Source organism: Leptosomus discolor, chromosome 1 (assembly GCF_034619465.1).
Source record: "Leptosomus discolor isolate bLepDis1 chromosome 1, bLepDis1.hap2, whole genome shotgun sequence".
Classification (NCBI taxonomy): Eukaryota; Metazoa; Chordata; class Aves; order Leptosomiformes; family Leptosomidae; genus Leptosomus; species Leptosomus discolor.
This window is the reverse complement of record NC_141391.1, coordinates 165,587,657-165,604,425: the sequence shown is the minus strand read 5'-3', so window position 1 is coordinate 165,604,425 and position 16,769 is coordinate 165,587,657. Positions and strand designations below refer to the sequence as shown.

Sequence of the window (16,769 nt, the reverse complement as noted above, 5' to 3'; positions counted from 1 at the left end):
GTATTGCCAAGTTTGACCTCAGCTCATGCAGTAATTAAGATGGATGTGGTGAAAGAATAATTAATGTAACAAACTGACCAAATGTTGTGTGGTAAATGGAACTGGAGATGAGAAAAGCCTGTATAACTTCTACAGCTATAAGCTGGTAGAAAAAGTAGCCTCAACACTGAGAAAAACTAACCTATTTCCCCCCCAAAGCTACAGAGTGATAAGAAAACACAGGCAAAATACTTAATGTAAACAATTATTACTGCAGGTACGTATGTGTATCTCTTGTACTAGCTAAAGGAAAGAATGATTTAACCTTGGATCCCCTGCAAAGGCTGTACCTTTATTTCAACTGGTATGTGTCCTAAAACCCAGACTGCCCAGGGGATACGCATGCTTGGCAGTTTGGAATGAGAAGGAGAGGATGAGGAGGGAGAGCCAGCATTGCTTACAGCCTCACAGCAAGGACAGCCTGCACCCAGGAAGGCCAGGGAAAGGCAAGGCTTCTCCCTGGAGAACTCAGAGGGGCTCTTAAACCCAAACAGGATCTGCAATTAAGACCCCTCACCCCCTCTTGCAAACACAGCAGCCTGGCAAACATCCACCTGGGAGCGCTACTACAGCCTCAGCCACAGGGACAGAGGGTGCTCTGGAGGAATTATTCTCCCCTTGTACTTCAGTACTAGGCTCCACATGCGTTTGCTTGAACACAGCTGCATGCATCATGCTCTTATGCACCAAGGTGGTGCTGGGCCACAGCCCAGCCCTCCTGGATTCAGCCTAAAAGCCTGGCTGCCGAAGACGGACGGATACCCGGGCATGTCAGGTTTAGTTTAGATTTTAAATTAAAACTTTTAGCCTTTCTGTTTGTGATGGCTGTTAGCATGACCTTGGCATAACCACTGTCAGAACACAGTTTGTCCAAGTCTGCAGAAAGCCTTTAATGATAGCTCCAAGATGTGAAGGATTTTATTCATCTTCACAGCATTTTTAATTCCAAGAGACTATCTGAGCAGCACTACTCATCAATGAATTAGATGTGGTGGAAGAGCACAGGGCTGATCACTTAGCTTTACACACTTTGCAAAAGTAAATAATCCGAAGCGTATTATTGTGCCTGCACTTCTCTGGGTGATTTGGGAGTGGGTGGCCACTGCTGCTGTCCTCATAAAGAGATGGAAAAGCCTCATCTCACTCTCTGTGATGAAATTCCTCTTTCCTTGTCACCTCGAGCTGAAAAATTGCACTGGAAAAGTAATCACTGCCAGGGTGCAGGGCACTTTGTGATTTTTGCAGGTTGCAGTTTTGAGACCTGCATCCTATGGAGTGTGCCGGTTGTCACTGATGTTGACCTCTCCGCAGCTCTTCCACAGCTTATGCTAGGCAAAGTCACTTAACTGTACATGCCTCAGTTTACTTAGGAAGTGTAGTTAAACATTAAAAAGCAATAGACAAAAGTATTTCTTAAGATTTTACAAATATCTAACCCCTGGAACTTTTAAAGGTATAAATTACTCAACTGATATATCAAGAAGCACTGACAAGGGAATTGGAAGTCAACGGTAACAAACCACTTGAACACAGTGTCTCCACACCTTGCTCAGAGAAGTACTTCACTGAAAGAGGTGCAGTCTCTTCATGTGCCTGGTGTACCCAGCAATGCTTGGCAAAACATTAGCAGAGATAGTGTTTAGAAATCTTCGTCATCGAAGGTCTCAGTGCACCTCAGCATCACAGTCATGTAATCAATCTGAGGATCTTCTTCCTGAAAGCCCCACCAAAGTCAAGCAGGATTAAAAACCACAGGAGCTGATTGTGTTTCAAATATACAGCGGGTTGGTCAAGTGCTGACATGTGTCAGCTAATGCACCATGAGCCCTCCTTCCTCTCTGAATCACCAACCAGCACTTGTCAAGTGCCTGAGGTGCCTGATGAAGAATGGCTCAAATTTTCAACCAATTTCTTTCTAAAATCACAGGGCTCCACCCTGTGCCTGTTTACATCATTTAGACAGCTTTACTGACTGTGGTAGCAAAGGGGTCACATACAGGCTCTAAAGATATGAGGGCTTCCTTGAGCCCTTAACGTCTACTGACTTCAGGCTCTGCTGCTCTTTTAGCAACAGAAGGAAATGGTCTTCTCTTTCACCAGCTTGTAGAGAGTAAGTGGCTCTTGAGAAAGTCTAGGAGATGAAAGTGTTAATCTAGTCCACCTTCGGTATTGATGCAAGACTTTTAGGGCAAGACTGCTTTTAAAAATAGGTGCTGTTTAAAAAATGTACAGCCTAAGGAGCTAAATCCCCCTTGCTTGTCAAGCGACTCATCTAAAATCCACAAATTTAAAAGAAAGTGTGCCTTTGAAGATGCAAAGGTGCTTAGTGCTATTTAGAAAAAAAACACCACTGACTTTCACTTAGATACTACAAAATCTTTGGACCTCCATCTAAATGAATTCTTTACTGCCTTTGCTGCTAAGCATCCCTTATGATGTGACCTTAAGACAACAGCTCTTGAAAAATGACCAGATTTCTTAACTTATCTCCTGCTCAGAAATATTTCTCTACCATGTTCCATGGAAGCATGCTCCTGTTCTCATTTTTGAGTTACTGTCCTTTTAAGAGCCCTACCTTTCCTTCTCCAAATGATTTCCTCCCTCCTTTGTGTGAGTCTTTCTCAAGCATTTTATACCAGTGGGGTGTGTGCCCTTGGTTGGCAGCCTTGAGAGCCAGGGCAGCGGCTCAAGAGGAGCTGCACTCGGTGGATCTGTGACTACAAAACGGTAGACATACACAATCCAACAAGGGTAGTTTGTACCTGGGCAGTTAACCAGAAATAGCATAACAGAGCACTGGCATGTAATGACCAGCAATAAAACCCAGCACCTCATCAGCTCTGCAGATGAAAGGAGACCACAGGCTCCCTTTCATATCTCAGTCGGGTGCACATCGCATGCCTCGCCTTGGACTTGTACCTGCTACCCACCACCTGTATCTTCTACAAGGTGTGTGCACAGTGCGTCAGGACATCACTTCATCCTTGGGGTAATTTATTGCAGCGCTGCCCAAACTCCTGGGCTAGTGTAGCACCAGCACAGGTACCACGTCAAGGGAAGGGGAATGGTCTGCAAAGGTTCAGTCACACCCATAAGATAAGCAGGAAGGGATCCTTTCCCTGCCCAGTCCAGGAGTTTCCGACGCTCTGAGTAGCCCAAATTTCTGGGGTAAGGTATGCAGAGCTCTCTGCTGCTGCCTCAGTTGGTGTGTTTCAAGCTAGCTGGAACGTCTCCTATTCCCGCTCTGCAACCACTTCCATAACTGCCTCAATCTGTTTGCTTTGAGATGGAGCTGAATTTCCACTCCCAAAACACAAAATTCTTGTCAGTCTTTTTTTTTTTTTTTTTTTTTGTCTCTTGGTGGGACTCTCTAGATGTGCTGTACCACAGTTATCTAAACCAAAACAGGTTGTGACCTTCACATTATCAGTACTCTCTAGCCTGAGTGATTTCTGCTCAAACTCCCTTTTTATTGTCTTATCACAGATAACTCAAAGTTCCTCCATAAAAGAAGTGTGCACAGCCTTTTATTTCCTTTTGGATCCACAGAGCTCAGTCAACTGCCAATTTGCAGTATTCAGCTTCTTTTGCTGCCTGTCTTCCCATCACTCCCATTCTCCTACTCTTATTTCAAATGTCCCTCTTTAAAGCTTGAAAGAGATGCTACCTCTTCTCAGACCACCTCATCTGGGAGCTCTGAGATGGACTTGGGCTCACATGTAACAATGCAGCACCAAGCAGAAGGACAAAATGGGACCACCTTGCGCTGCCAGGCATGACATTCACAAAAGAAATTTAAAACCGGAAAACACTGTATCTTGGCTAAATCTCTTCTTTCTTCTCTAGGCGCGCTCAGTTCACGGTCATTCACATAAACACAGGAAGAGCTCTGCTGTTACGCCGAACATAGCTATTCACAGACCCAAGGGCTGTGTAGTTCAGTGCCTGGTCTCTGACAACGGCCAGGAGTGGATGTTTAGACAAAGTGCAAGAATTGTGCATGCAGTGTGCTCTGTTCCACAATATATGCTCCCACATTATGGCAAACTGTTCTGTGAGGACCTTCTGAGCTGAAAATTGTATCTGGACCTTCAGATTTAGTAACTGTCAAGGGATTGATGGCCCAGGAGTTAAATCTGGTAAACTGCACATGCAAGTATTTTTGAATACGTTGTTTGTTCATTTCACTGAGTGCTTTCCAGTTCTTCTGGTGTTGGACAGTGAATAAATCACTCCGTGTACCAAATCCACACCATTTAGGATCAAAATTCTCTCACAGTATACCCCTCAGTCTTTTTTTGTGGAAGAGTCCTACTCTAGTAGCTCCTGTTTAATGCCTTTTGCTGTGCCTGCTGCCATTCTCTGAACCTCCTCTAGTGCTACCGTCTCCCTGAGATGGCGCGAACCAAATGGCATGCAGCTGACACCGTAACAGATTCAGATAGCGGTGCAACACTAGTTTCTGCTTTGTTTTCTGTCCCAATTACACCTCATCACAAATACTCTATTTCCTTCAAAGGAGCATCTGTTCAAGTAACAGAGACCGGGTGGAAGCTAGGTGACAGAAAAGAGCAAAACAGTGGCTGCTGTGGAGCTACAACTGACTATGAGCCCAAACAAGCATGCGCTGGTTGAGGGACATCTCCCTTTTGGTCTTCCACCCACGTGCAAGCTCTGAGCCACCTCCTTGGCAGAAGGGCAAGAAGGGGAGGAAGAACACCGCAAACACGATTGACTTCTGTCTCAGTGAACTTGCAACAGCAGGCTGAGGTTAAGAGATGGCTCAGCAGCTGTTTATCAGCTCTTTCAAGAACACAAATACCCTACTCCTAAGTCCTGCCAGCTGCAGGCTCAGGGTAGGGAGCCTGGCACCCAGACAAGCAGAAGGTGGTCCTACTGAGCTCAGAATGAAGCCACTGGGGGTTAATGGCAAAGTGAGCTTCGCCTGCTCAGATGAGATCACTCAAGCTTTTCCACAAGGAACTTTCATGCAAACAATAGAAAAAAAAAATTCCTCATATAATTTTCCATTTTGAGTAATATTCTAAGCAATAATAATCCTTCACACTTTGTCTCGTACAAAGGCAATCCTACTGACCTTTTGGAATGACACATCTGAAGCGCTGAACCCTGAGTTCTTATTTGTAATTATTCTGGACAACACGATCAGAAGCATGGAAAACAGAAATCTCTTTCTGACAACGACAGAAATACATTGCTCCTTCTATAAGGAATCCTTTGGCAAAGCTTACCTGGCAAAATTGTGTATTAGCAAAGAAGAAGCTTTTTAGGAAGTCGGCGATCTGCAGATAGGGTCTGTGCTGATCCTCTGGATTTTCAGAAGTGCAGCTTGCAAACGCTGAACTGAAAATGCAACCAGATACTATATTTAATTTCCCGTTCCCTCATTTCTCCTCCTACTTACTTTCTGTCCTCCACATTTTATTTGTAAATTAAAAAAAGACTCAAATTGTTTTCAAGATGATTCTGATATTAAAGACAATAGCTAAGCAAGACAGGGAGGAGCAGAGGTGGACATACCGATGAGACACTGTCTAACAAATGCAAGGAAGATACATAAGAACAGACAACAGCAATACAGGAAACCCGTATCACAACAAAGAGATCCACTGATACATGACAGCTAGAGTAACACTGTTTTGGGGAAAAGTATATATTTATTATAACAGAGAGCAACAATGGTTATTTGGTAGCGTATTTTGTAGGGTTGTTCAGAGGAACAGCTTTGACTTGGAAAGTTTTTGAGTGAATGCAGTAAGATGTGGTCATGAAATGACGTACTAGCTATCACCGGCAGGTTTGTGCTCGGGTAACTTTGGCAAAAAGATATTCTTTCTGGATCTCACCTCTATATTCTCCCTGGGATTTTACAAAGTTCTGTCATCATGCCTCTGTCCAGAGTTACAAGGCACAAAGTGACAGGGAAGGAAGGGAACAGGATAAATGTTGACTACTGAAATACTAATCTAATTTGAGACCTAAAAGAGATTGCAAAGATGATGGCAATATATTGCAGTATTAAAGAACACTTAATCTTATTTTAAAAGCAAACAGCAATTGTGACCTAATAAATGTTATTTAGTGGATACATATTCGTTAAGCTTTATTATGTATTCAAGTATATTCTGATCAATAGCCAAAACAATCCTATTTCCATTCATTCTCTTCTGGAAGAGCAAGATGGAATGGCAGTAAAAGAAAGAGATTCACACTAAAAAACTCTCCAAGTATGTAAAAATAAGTAGAAAATAGGATTAAAAACCCAAACAGATTAAAACCACTATTTGTAAAGAGAAACAATCCTAACAAAGACTAAGTAGCAAGAATGCATGAAAGATGAGACATAATGTGATTTTCCTCTTGAGGAAAGCAACCCTTTTCTTTCTTTGGTCTACTGGGAGAAATCAAAGGCAGTGCCAGCTTTGTATCTGACATGTTCTCTTTTAGGTAGCTCATCTGACCCACAGAGGAAAGAGATGTTATTATTTAATAGGTCTTGTGTTTCTTTGATGTTACTGTTCAGGTCAACCACACTTTAGCTTGATCACCTCCTTGTGATGGAATTAGGGTACTTGGAAAAAGGAGAGAAAGAGAATGTTAAAAAATTATCATTTTTGTCTCATTAAATGAGAATACAGTTTATGATCAGCTGACTTATCTAGGGAATGCCTTATGGTCCTCACAGGCCTGGTAAGTGAGAGAAAGAAAAGGAAAACATTACCAATATTGTAATTTGAAAATATGGAAAGCTATGCAGAGTGGTGAAGAAAATCAGAAAGACCCCAGCTATCTGACTGGGTACTCTTAGTAAGTGATTCTTACTGATTCCACCAAAATGCCTATTAATCATTTCACTTTTGCACCTCAATAGACAGTATTAGTGTGAGCACAATTGCAGGAGGCTGCTGTTCTAAACCATTTACTAAAAATTAGGCACAAAAAGGAAGTTAGGCTATTGCCTTACTCCATAGAAAACTTGCCATAGAGTATTGACAGTAGGCTATTAGCTCACTCTGTCTAGCAAAAAGGGTGAGTTTGTAATTTACCTCTGGCTAGACGTTCCTTCAGTCTCGCTTCTGTCAAAGAAACCAGCAGCAACATCAAATGCATCTTCAAACATTACCTATCAGTGAAAACACTTCAGATGTCAACATATCCAGCCACCTAAATGTTTTACATAGGGCATAATTTTTAATAACAAAGTCTTTAAAAACATGATATTCTTTCTTTCCATTTTCCATTTATGGCTAGAGTAAACCAAGAGGGTTTTGTGGAGACAGGAATAATAAGAAATAACTGTATTTCATGGCTAAGAACACAAGGTTAGCCTATTTCTTTAGGCCTGTGCTTCAGCCTCTAGGAAGCAGACTTACTATTACATCTCCCAAAAAAATCAGTAAAAACCCATCAGTTCTATCAGTGCTTTAGAGACTTGACTGTGGGCTACTGCTTATGGCTGGATATCAGCTGTACCAGCCAGTCTCCCCAAACCTGATTCCTGTGTCCTGGCTTACAAAGGAATTTTGATGCTCCCTGTGACAGACTGATAAGCTCATTAGCTCGCTCTGCCATAATGTTCACATATTTTCTGTGACAGAAAGTACTGTACATGCAACATCCCCATGACCCTCCCTAAGGAGGTCAGCAATATGAGTTGTGCCCAGGGACTCAGAAAGAACTTGCCAATGCAGTTTACCTATATGCTAAAGGTGGACATCTGTCCCTCCCTCGTAGCTAATAGAATTACACATGTGTCTTTGAGCAGCTAGCTGCTTAAGTAATCAGTGCTGCAGGAACAGCTTACAAAGAGTTGGCTGTTATTTCATCTCTTTTTAAAAATGCCCTGGACTACTCAGTCACTGACTTCTTGGCTCTGCAAAGCTGCATGGCACAGACAGCCATTAGCCCTGTAACACTGGAACTGGTCTACAAATACTTACTCTTTGCTACCAAGTGCTTTGATTAAAAAAAAACACACAACCCAAAACACAGCAGGCCTTGGCAAACTGGGTATTCCTTCTGGATTTACATTATCTGTGCTCCTTGAAGAGTTTGCAGAGCACAGTAACTGTGTAATTCTTGCTCTTGCTCCATCCCCCTGGAGCAAGTTAGAGCAAATTTAACTGTTAGTTAGCACAGAAACTACAGGTCAGCAGAGGCTAGCAGGATTACTACCACTGCCCTCCTGTATCTTGCTGTGTATCTTACCACGAGAGAACTCAGTGCAGACATTTACTCAAAGACTGCTTATCGTCTCCACTTACACATTCAAGTGGTCTTGGGAAAGCTTAATTACAACTACTGTATGTTTCCAGTGAAAAGCTGCAGAGCCAATTAGCATCTGGAGGCTTGGAGTGTCAGAGGCAGAGGATGTATGTTACCGAGGATGTATGGTACTGAGCACTTACTTCCTCTGTTGTGGAGACCGAGGAACCACTGGCTTCCTCACTGTTACTTCGGCTGTCCATCACAGTCCCTTCAGCGCACGTGGGCTCTTGGCAGGCAGCCTTAGGATCCCTGAGGAAATCTCTCTGGCTACAGTACTGCAACATGCTGTCTCTCCGTTCTTCAGAAAGCTCTTGCCAGAGGCGGGAAATAGCCGTGGAGACCTCAGGAAGAGGCACCTCCTCAGTGCAAACAATTCCATGCTCTAGCAGCAGGTCCACTGCGTGCTTATAAAAATACAGGTATCTGTAATGAAAGGAAAGGGAGCATTGATGAAGGAAAATTTTCTACTTTTGTATGAATTTTGGTTTTGCTAACATTTGAATTAGGGGTTGTGAAACTATGTGAAACTTTGGGTCGTGAAACTCTGCATTGCCTGTTTGCTGATGAAAGAGGAGTGTACGGAAGCTGCAGGAACTGCAGGAGCTCCCTCAAAGCTATCTATACATACCACATATCAAGGAGACACCAAGGAGACAAAGGTATCTATACATACCAGGTATTAAGGAGATGCCAAGGAGACGCCTAGCAAACATCTACATGACTGATCGGTACTGGTTGCAGAACAAACAAGAGGTTGCATCAGAAAAGGGGCCCTGGCTTGTGCTCTAGAAGGAGGATTCAACTAGAGGACATTGTGAGGAAAACTACGGACAACACTAGAGACCCTCGGAAGACCACCAGCCCATTTAGTTCTGCTTGATAGAGTATGTGCAAGGGGGAAGGAACCTATGTAAAACATTTCTGGGAAACCATTAGAGTAACACCGCCTTTTCGGGGACAGATGATGAATGTATAATGGGAAAGGTCTATAGAGGTGTAACCACGCAACAAAAAAGCGCTCACCTTTGCGAAATGATTCGCGTGTGTGCCCAGCACTGCAATGAAAGAATGCCTTGCTTTCTGAAACCTACACATTGGTCTTGGAGAGTTACTGATCCAGTATTTCAGTAACAGTATCTCTTAAGAGCAGGCTATGAGGTGGCCCTCTACTGTAAATCAGCAGGAGACTGGGGAGTAGCTCTGATTTGTAACTACTTCACTGACTCCTCACTCTAAGGTTGCCCAACTCTAATGACTGAAGGTTGCCCAACACGGTTTGAAGATTTTAGCAACTCTGTTCTGCCAAGATTTCATCTGCAAAAGGCAGGCTCCAGCCACAGCCTCAGCAGGACTGCCTCACAACAGAAGCTCCAGGTGCTGCAGGTTGTACTTGTTGCACAGGCAAATCTCATTCTGGTATTTAATACATTTTGAGTTACTTGCCTTTGTATCCTGAGGCTTTTACACTGTAATCAGTTTTTATACTTTTATGGGCATTGCACTACACTTAAAAGCCTCGTCTGAGGTCATATCCTGATGATCAGGCTCTGTCTAGATAGATGGAAAGAGACTACCCAGGCCTGGATGCTCTGACTTAAATAAGCATGGGAGCTTAATTTCCTCCATTTTGCATCTGAGGAAACACATCCCTGACACTGACTTCTATGCAGTCTGTAGTGAAACTGGTAATGGAACATAAGTGTCATAATTTCAAACTAGTGACTAAATCTCAGAACAAACCTGCTTCTTCTGTTAGCACTGTGTGGCACAGTGAACCAGGAATGATAATGTCTACTTTGGAAAGCAGCACTGAAGGTTATTTTACATTAATTAAATGCTTAGAGCTTCTCAGATGAAAACAAAACATCAAAGGAGTACAAACCAAGAATTCTATAAACAGCAGTCATTGTTACTAAGTTTGGGCTCAAAATGATTCCTTGGAAGATGTCCCAAATGAGCACATTTCCTGATTAACTGAACCGTATTGCATAAGAAAGTAACTCAAGAGAGTTCAGTGTTTTCTCTTTTTTTTTTTTAAATAAAATTTGTTCCAGCAAACCAATATTGAAAATCTTAAGACAATTCTGCATGCAACCATAAAAATGTTTAAACTCCTGTTTCCATACTCCGGAGTATTTTCCACCATTACTGGAGATAAAATACCAGAAGGGGAATAAGTGGTCTCACATAAGGTACTGCACTTACTAAGGATTCTGCATGTCCAGCTCCAAACACAGGATATGGAGTTTCTCAAACAGAAGAATATAAATCACCATTAGACTGCTTTGCTAAAGAAATTAGGCTTTAACCATAACTCAACTACTTCCTTCCCAGCTGGAAGGAGACAACCGTGTTTTGCACTGGACAGAGTACTGTGTAGTCCTACCAACATAGCTCCTGCTGCTGGACATGGAAAAAAAGGTCTGTTGAACCTCAAAGCATTGCTGATGCTGCCCAAATAATGTGATTAGGTGATCGCCAAAAGGCTGTTATTTTCTTTGCTGAAGAGTCCTTATTGTTTTATGGCTTTTATAAAAGACCATTTTTTGAGAAAAATTAGCTATGAACTAACTGCAGTCTGCCATAAGACTGTAGGATAAGTGCCAGAGTCCACACAGTACAGGCCTTGATCTACCTTGTCAGTGAAGAAGAGGAAAGTCAGGTGTTCACAGCCCTGTTGTGCAGTCTTTGATGAAGCAGAGCTTACTTCCCCCAGAAAGTCTTGATTCAGCACATTTCAAGGTCTTGTAAATGATACCTTACTACAGCCACCTCCGAGTCTCACAGCAGCAAAGGCAGGAACAGAAGTAGGAGGCTGGTGCCATCTGCTGGCATAGCTGCAGCCTCATTTCGATGAAAAAAATAATCCAAGGAAATTCTATAAATAAGCAGTAGTTTAAAGCAAAAGAGAAGGAACAATGCAAACTTTTGTTTATGGCAGTGACGCTGTGGAAGAGGATGCCAGCTGCAGCTGTGGATTCTCCTGCACTGCATATTCTTAACTCTGAAATGGTTAGGGGGGAAATTAATCTGCTTGATGGTACAGGGTAGATTAGACATCCATCTGTTTCTCAAATGTTTACAATCAAATGAACATTTATCCTTTTGGAAAAGCATCCATCACCTCTAAGTACCTCCTAGTGCTGTCCGACAGCAAGGGGAAGGATGTGATGAATAACGTACTTAGTCTTAAGATATCAATAACTTTGAAAAAAATGGTAATTTTACCATTACAATCCCAGACTAAAATATATGGACCACTGACATGAGAACAGGGCCTGCATCAAGGCGTTTAGGAGATGATCCTAAAGCACCAACTAGGTATAAGCGTAACACACGTAAGCATTTAGGTTCCCCACCTCCCCACGGTGTTGCAGACATTTTGAGGAATGCTTTCTGGTGTCTTCCAGACCATCACTGTTCTGCAGGCCACAGGCTGAGGACTACATGATCTTCCCTGCTCGCATCCAGCCTTACCCTGCTCTGATCCCACAAAAAAAAAAGTACTCCAAGCTGCCAGGAGCTAAGGGTCTATTTCTGGGAGGGGCAACAGTGTTCAAGCTTCTCATAACAATGCCATTAGAGGCAGGGTGAACTTCACTGTGGAGGAAAGTATCTGCCTACCTTTGGCTCCTGCACTTTCCCAGAACATATACAGCTACACTCTTGAGAATTTAATTTGGTGCAGCAATTCCTACATTCCTAAAATCTAGCCCCATTGCAGGGATATAACTTGATAGCGATACCGATACCCCAGACACACAGGGACAGGGACATGCACACGCACCTGCATAAATAATTCTGGATGAATAACCTGCTACTCCATCTGAGCTTGCCTGTTAAACCACTACTGTTAGCATGTATGTTGCATCTTAGTCTGGACAGCGGTAAAGCATGGCCACACAGGGACTGACACCCTGGAAAGAAAATTTTTTCTCTTTCTTGAGGACGAGTGGAAAATCCTCAGGGATTTACCAAGGCCTGGAAAGCTGGGGGTTGCTACAATTCTGTGAGTCCATTCACATGCAAGTTGCAGGTAAGGGAAGGTGCTCAGCTTCATCACCAGTAGGACCAAAGTTGCTGGTACAAGGCTTCTGCAAGGCAGATGCAGGCTCCAGTAGGGCTGCATGAACGGCAGCGACTGGATGCACGGTGTTAATGCAAACAAGGTAAAAAACTGAAGGCCATGTGGGGTGCACCTACCGTTCAAACTCCACCAGATCCAGGGATGAAGTGTCTGGAGACTGGATAAATTCTGGCTTCCTATCCTCTTCCATTGTTTGTTTTTCACATTCTTGAATCAAATACCAGACAGCAGAGTCACTCTCACTCACATCTTCTGAGGCTGGTGCAGTGCTGGAAAGAACACACAGGAAAAAAAGCCACCTGAACAACTTCTTAACTGGATTAATAAGGCACTTGTCATGGTCACTCCAGAGTCCAGGGCCACTCTTCTCAAGCCAGCTTTCTCCTCCTCTTTTTGCTTTGCAGGCAAATGAGAAGTCCTTGGTGGAGATCAGCTACTTAGGAGGAGGGAAAGGAAATACAAGCACTGACTGGAAACGAGACCAACAACATGCTTAGAGTGTTCATGCACTGTATGGGATTACAGGGGTCCAGGTGAAATCTCTTCATCTTTCCCTCACAATGAAAGGCCTCTGCTTGGAAATTCAGTAACAATGACAAAGAGGTTCAGAGATGCTGGGATGGAAGCAAGTGCAAAGTATTATCATCTTTCCTTGATTGGTATAAGCTCTTACCTGTGATTGTTGAAGTGACTCTTGACATATTCCTCCCTGACTTCCTCCAAGCTGGACGGGTTCTCATCCTCCCGACTGAAGGGCTCTGTTTTCAGCAGAAAGGTTACTGACACATCAGTGGCACTTTTGGCTTCCCTCTCACCCTCAGCCCCAATCAAACAGAATAATTTCAACAACCGGTTCTTCACGAGCCAGAGCTTTTCATTAGGCAAAAATGACGTGAAAGGAGAAACTTCTGCCTCTCTTACAATGTAACTAGCATTACTGGGAGTTTATGATAATTGAGGAACTTGGAATCAATGCCTTCTTCCTAACGTTGGTCTGACAGAACTGATAGTGAAAACTATCAGAAAATCAAAGTCCAGGCAAGCACTAGTCAACGCAGTGTTTTGTGATTGCTCTATAATGAGCAAACTGCATGTAAAAACTCCTGACAAGCAGCCATGATTCACAAGCAGTATGAATTGTACATATATGCAAGTAAATATGAGGGGAAGTTTGCCTCCAAACTCTCCTCAATCAGCCTCACTGCTTGTGATCCCTTCAATTTTGCTCTGTCAAACTATTTGTTCTACCTATGACTGGCTTTTATGGGTTATCCAAGCATGTGGGAGATAGCGCTCATTTTAAGCACTGGGACTTTTAATTGATGCAAATTATTGGAGGTGCAAGTTGCATGAATAGCAACTAGCTTATTTTTTCCTAGCTCGCCATAATTTGGACACTTGAAGGGACATAAAAATATGTCCAAAGTCTCTGCCGCATCAGCCCCCAGTCCTGCTTGCCGCCACTGGAGGGAGTGGGCAGCATCAACAGACAGAAGGCATGTTGGCGAGGGTGTGAAGCCCCGCAGTGTGAGCTGCCTCAGCTGCTGACAGCACACGCGAGACTGGCGTGACACATGGTGTCACAGGCAGTCACGGGGGAGTGCATGAAGATGACCCGCCAAAAGCTTAAAGAAAACAAGACTGCAGCATCTCCCTTACCCATTTCTATCAGACTAAAATCTTAACTAGAGGCTTCTATTTCCTGTACTATGAAATCCTCAACAGCTTCTCTGTCCCTCTCCTTCACCTCACACCAGAGCCTGCTGTTCTGAAGTTTAAGCTCTGCCTGTGCTTGACTCGCAACGCCGGGTGCTCGTGACGGCTGTAACTCACACTGCACCACGTCGCTGCGGCCAGGAGGAGCACACATGCTCCTGCAGCCTTTCAGTGGGAGCCCAAGCTTGTAGCCTGGGGACCCACGTCAGCCTCACACCCACTGGGGGGGACACTGGCAGCCCAGCCCAGTGAAAAGGGCACTCTGCCTGAATTGCCTGCTGCCGTGGGATAGCAGGAATTACTTGTTTCCTTCCTTCGCCCAGGCTGGGGAGGGGGTAGGAATGACTGAAAATCAGAAGGGGATTTCTGAGGTGCAGTGCTTACTGCGTCGATAGACTTTTCGCTATCCCTATCACTCTGTCCAAGGCAAATACTTGCATACATTTACCTTCCATCTTCAGCAAAGAACCCAAGGTTTGCTCCATCTTCTGGATAGACTTCTTAGCCTTACGCAAAACCTGATACTAAACATAAGAAGAAATCAGAACGGATTGCTCTCTGCTCTGACTAGATTCATGTTTTATCATGCCTTGATTGTTTTCTTCACTTTTCCTTCATTTTGACCTTCAGTTATCTCGATGTCTCTGTGAAAACAACTGCGTTGTTTCACCAGCTACCCTTATCCATATGAAAAGGGGGAAGAACTAATACCAGAGCAAACTTAAATATAGAATATAAATATTTGGGTATATATTATGCAATACATTCACATAACACCCAGTCACATAGACACTTGCTACTTAACTCTGATCTTCTCTTGTCAGCAAATGGTCTTGTTTGGATTGTTTTCTTGGAGCATGTCCAGACATATCATGCTGTGAAGTCTTGTTGGATGTCTACCAACTTTAGGCATAAGATTTTACTAATCATTTCCCATGAGAATTTTGCTAGGAGAAGCCTTTGCAATGTTCTACTCTCAGCTACACTGATGTAAACTGAAATAACTTCAGGGCTGCACATCATTCCTTCATCATTTATAGCAAGCATATATGGCCAATGCATTTACACATACACATCTCAAATATATTTCAAGATTTCTGTGATTGGTGAGACCATCCACAATCACCTTAGACAGGATGACTACCTTGCAGAGCTTTTATGCTGGATATTTTAGTGAGACACTAAGCACCAGGATTACAAGTAAACTTCTGTATTTAGGCTCTTGAAGATATTGAACTTCTTTGGCCCCCAAAAGTCACACAAGGGGCACATGATGTTATGAAAAAGCAATTTTAAGAACTGGTATGTGAAGATAGTCCCCTTAGACTAGACAAAACAAGTATCTGTTTAGTCTTGGCTTCTGAGATCATGGTGACTCCAGCTTAACTTGCATCTTTTTCAGAACGTGGCAAACTGAACTCTTACCTCGACCTGCATGAAAGGTAAGGGGTTCAGCAGGCACAAACCCCAGACAACAGTACTTTGCATGTTCAGAGCCTCAAAGCCCTTTACAAGGACAATTCCTGTCCTAAACAGTCGTTACCCTCTCCCTTTTACAAACTGGAAAACTGAATGTAACCAATTTAACTAATGGAATTGGTGGCAGGGCTTCTGATGTTTATTTCTCTGCCTTGAGCATGGTAACATCAATCTTTTCAGTAGCATTTTGGGTCAATTTCATCTTTATGAACAATTCTGCTTTAATTAGTTTCACCAATACACAGTACCGGTGATTGTTTTTTCCCGATTTATTTTTCCAGACTCTCTGGAAGACAGAGTGCACTTCATAAGGCTGAATGAATTACTCCCTCCCCTATAACTTCTGCCCCTAAACTCACTATTCTGATTTCACAGCACAATGCTGTGAAATCAAGATAACTTCATCATGGGATCCCTTGATTTGTTTCCAAAACACTAGAAAGAAGCTACAAAGCCAAAAAGAAGCTGCAAAAACCCCTTTAAAAAGTGCAGATAAGGCACATGATAAACTCATGACTCAGAGACTTCAAAGTGAACAATTTGCTTACACTGAGCTGGCAGCTTTAAAGTAAAACAGATCCAGGAAAGCTGCACACAGTAAAAATACACACATACATGGCACCTGTAAAGATACAGTGGCCATCCTAATAAACCTGGTTAAGTTTAAACATACCCACATATAATAGTGATGCATAAAGAAATAGTCACTGCTCCACACCTTTGAGGCCGAGTTGTTTGACTGGGATAAAACAGCTCCCCGCAAGCTGCTTAAGAGGCTTGCCAGTGTAGCTCGGTGGCGTGCCTGTGACAAGCGCCGCTTTGCCATGCAGGGTTCTGCCTCTTGAAGGTGTGTCAGGGGATTGGGACTCACTCTGGCATGTGTCTTCCTACAGTCTCCAGCTGTCTCCATCCAAAGCTGCAATGCAACATTTATTTATACTGAATAAATATGTAAGTGAAGAAGAAGAAATCCTACAGACCGTGTAGTGGACAGACAAAAAAGGAAAGTTCAGGGTGACTGATGAGCACTCCAGCTCATTTTTCCATAAGAAATCATGGAGTTTGAAATCTTCTGAGGGATGCCATCTGTAAGTACTGCCTAAAACCTATTCTACCACTAACAATAAGCTGTGTGGCACGAAACACAGCCAAGACAAGC

The 16,769-nt window shown here is 43.2% G+C and overlaps 1 protein-coding gene across 1 annotated transcript; it reads right to left on the bottom strand.

Annotated features, from left to right (window-relative positions):
* Positions 1 to 1,678: 1,678 nt before the first annotated feature.
* STRA8 (stimulated by retinoic acid 8) lies at positions 1,679 to 16,520 on the bottom strand. Its single transcript, XM_009953751.2, has 8 exons — positions 16,329 to 16,520; positions 14,580 to 14,655; positions 13,089 to 13,173; positions 12,532 to 12,684; positions 8,469 to 8,751; positions 7,107 to 7,183; positions 5,292 to 5,403; positions 1,679 to 1,753 (listed from the first exon to the last, which is right to left on the bottom strand). Exons 1-8 carry the CDS (start codon positions 16,518 to 16,520, stop codon positions 1,679 to 1,681), a joined length of 1,053 nt encoding a protein of 350 aa, XP_009952053.2.
* Positions 16,521 to 16,769: the final 249 nt, after the last annotated feature.

What these genes read in the sequence shown, in the direction of transcription:
- STRA8 (XM_009953751.2), bottom strand. Translation starts at nt 16,520, where the DNA reads ATGGAGACAGCTGGAGACTGTAGGAAGACACATGCCAGAGTGAGTCCC. An exon ending in AGTCACTTCAACAATCACAG is followed by an intron (nt 12,685 to 13,088) that starts GTAAGAGCTTAT and finishes TGTTCTTTCCAG; the next exon opens with CACTGCACCAGCCTCAGAAG. An exon ending in GAAGGAACGTCTAGCCAGAG is followed by an intron (nt 5,404 to 7,106) that starts GTAAATTACAAA and finishes TTGCATTTTCAG; the next exon opens with TTCAGCGTTTGCAAGCTGCA.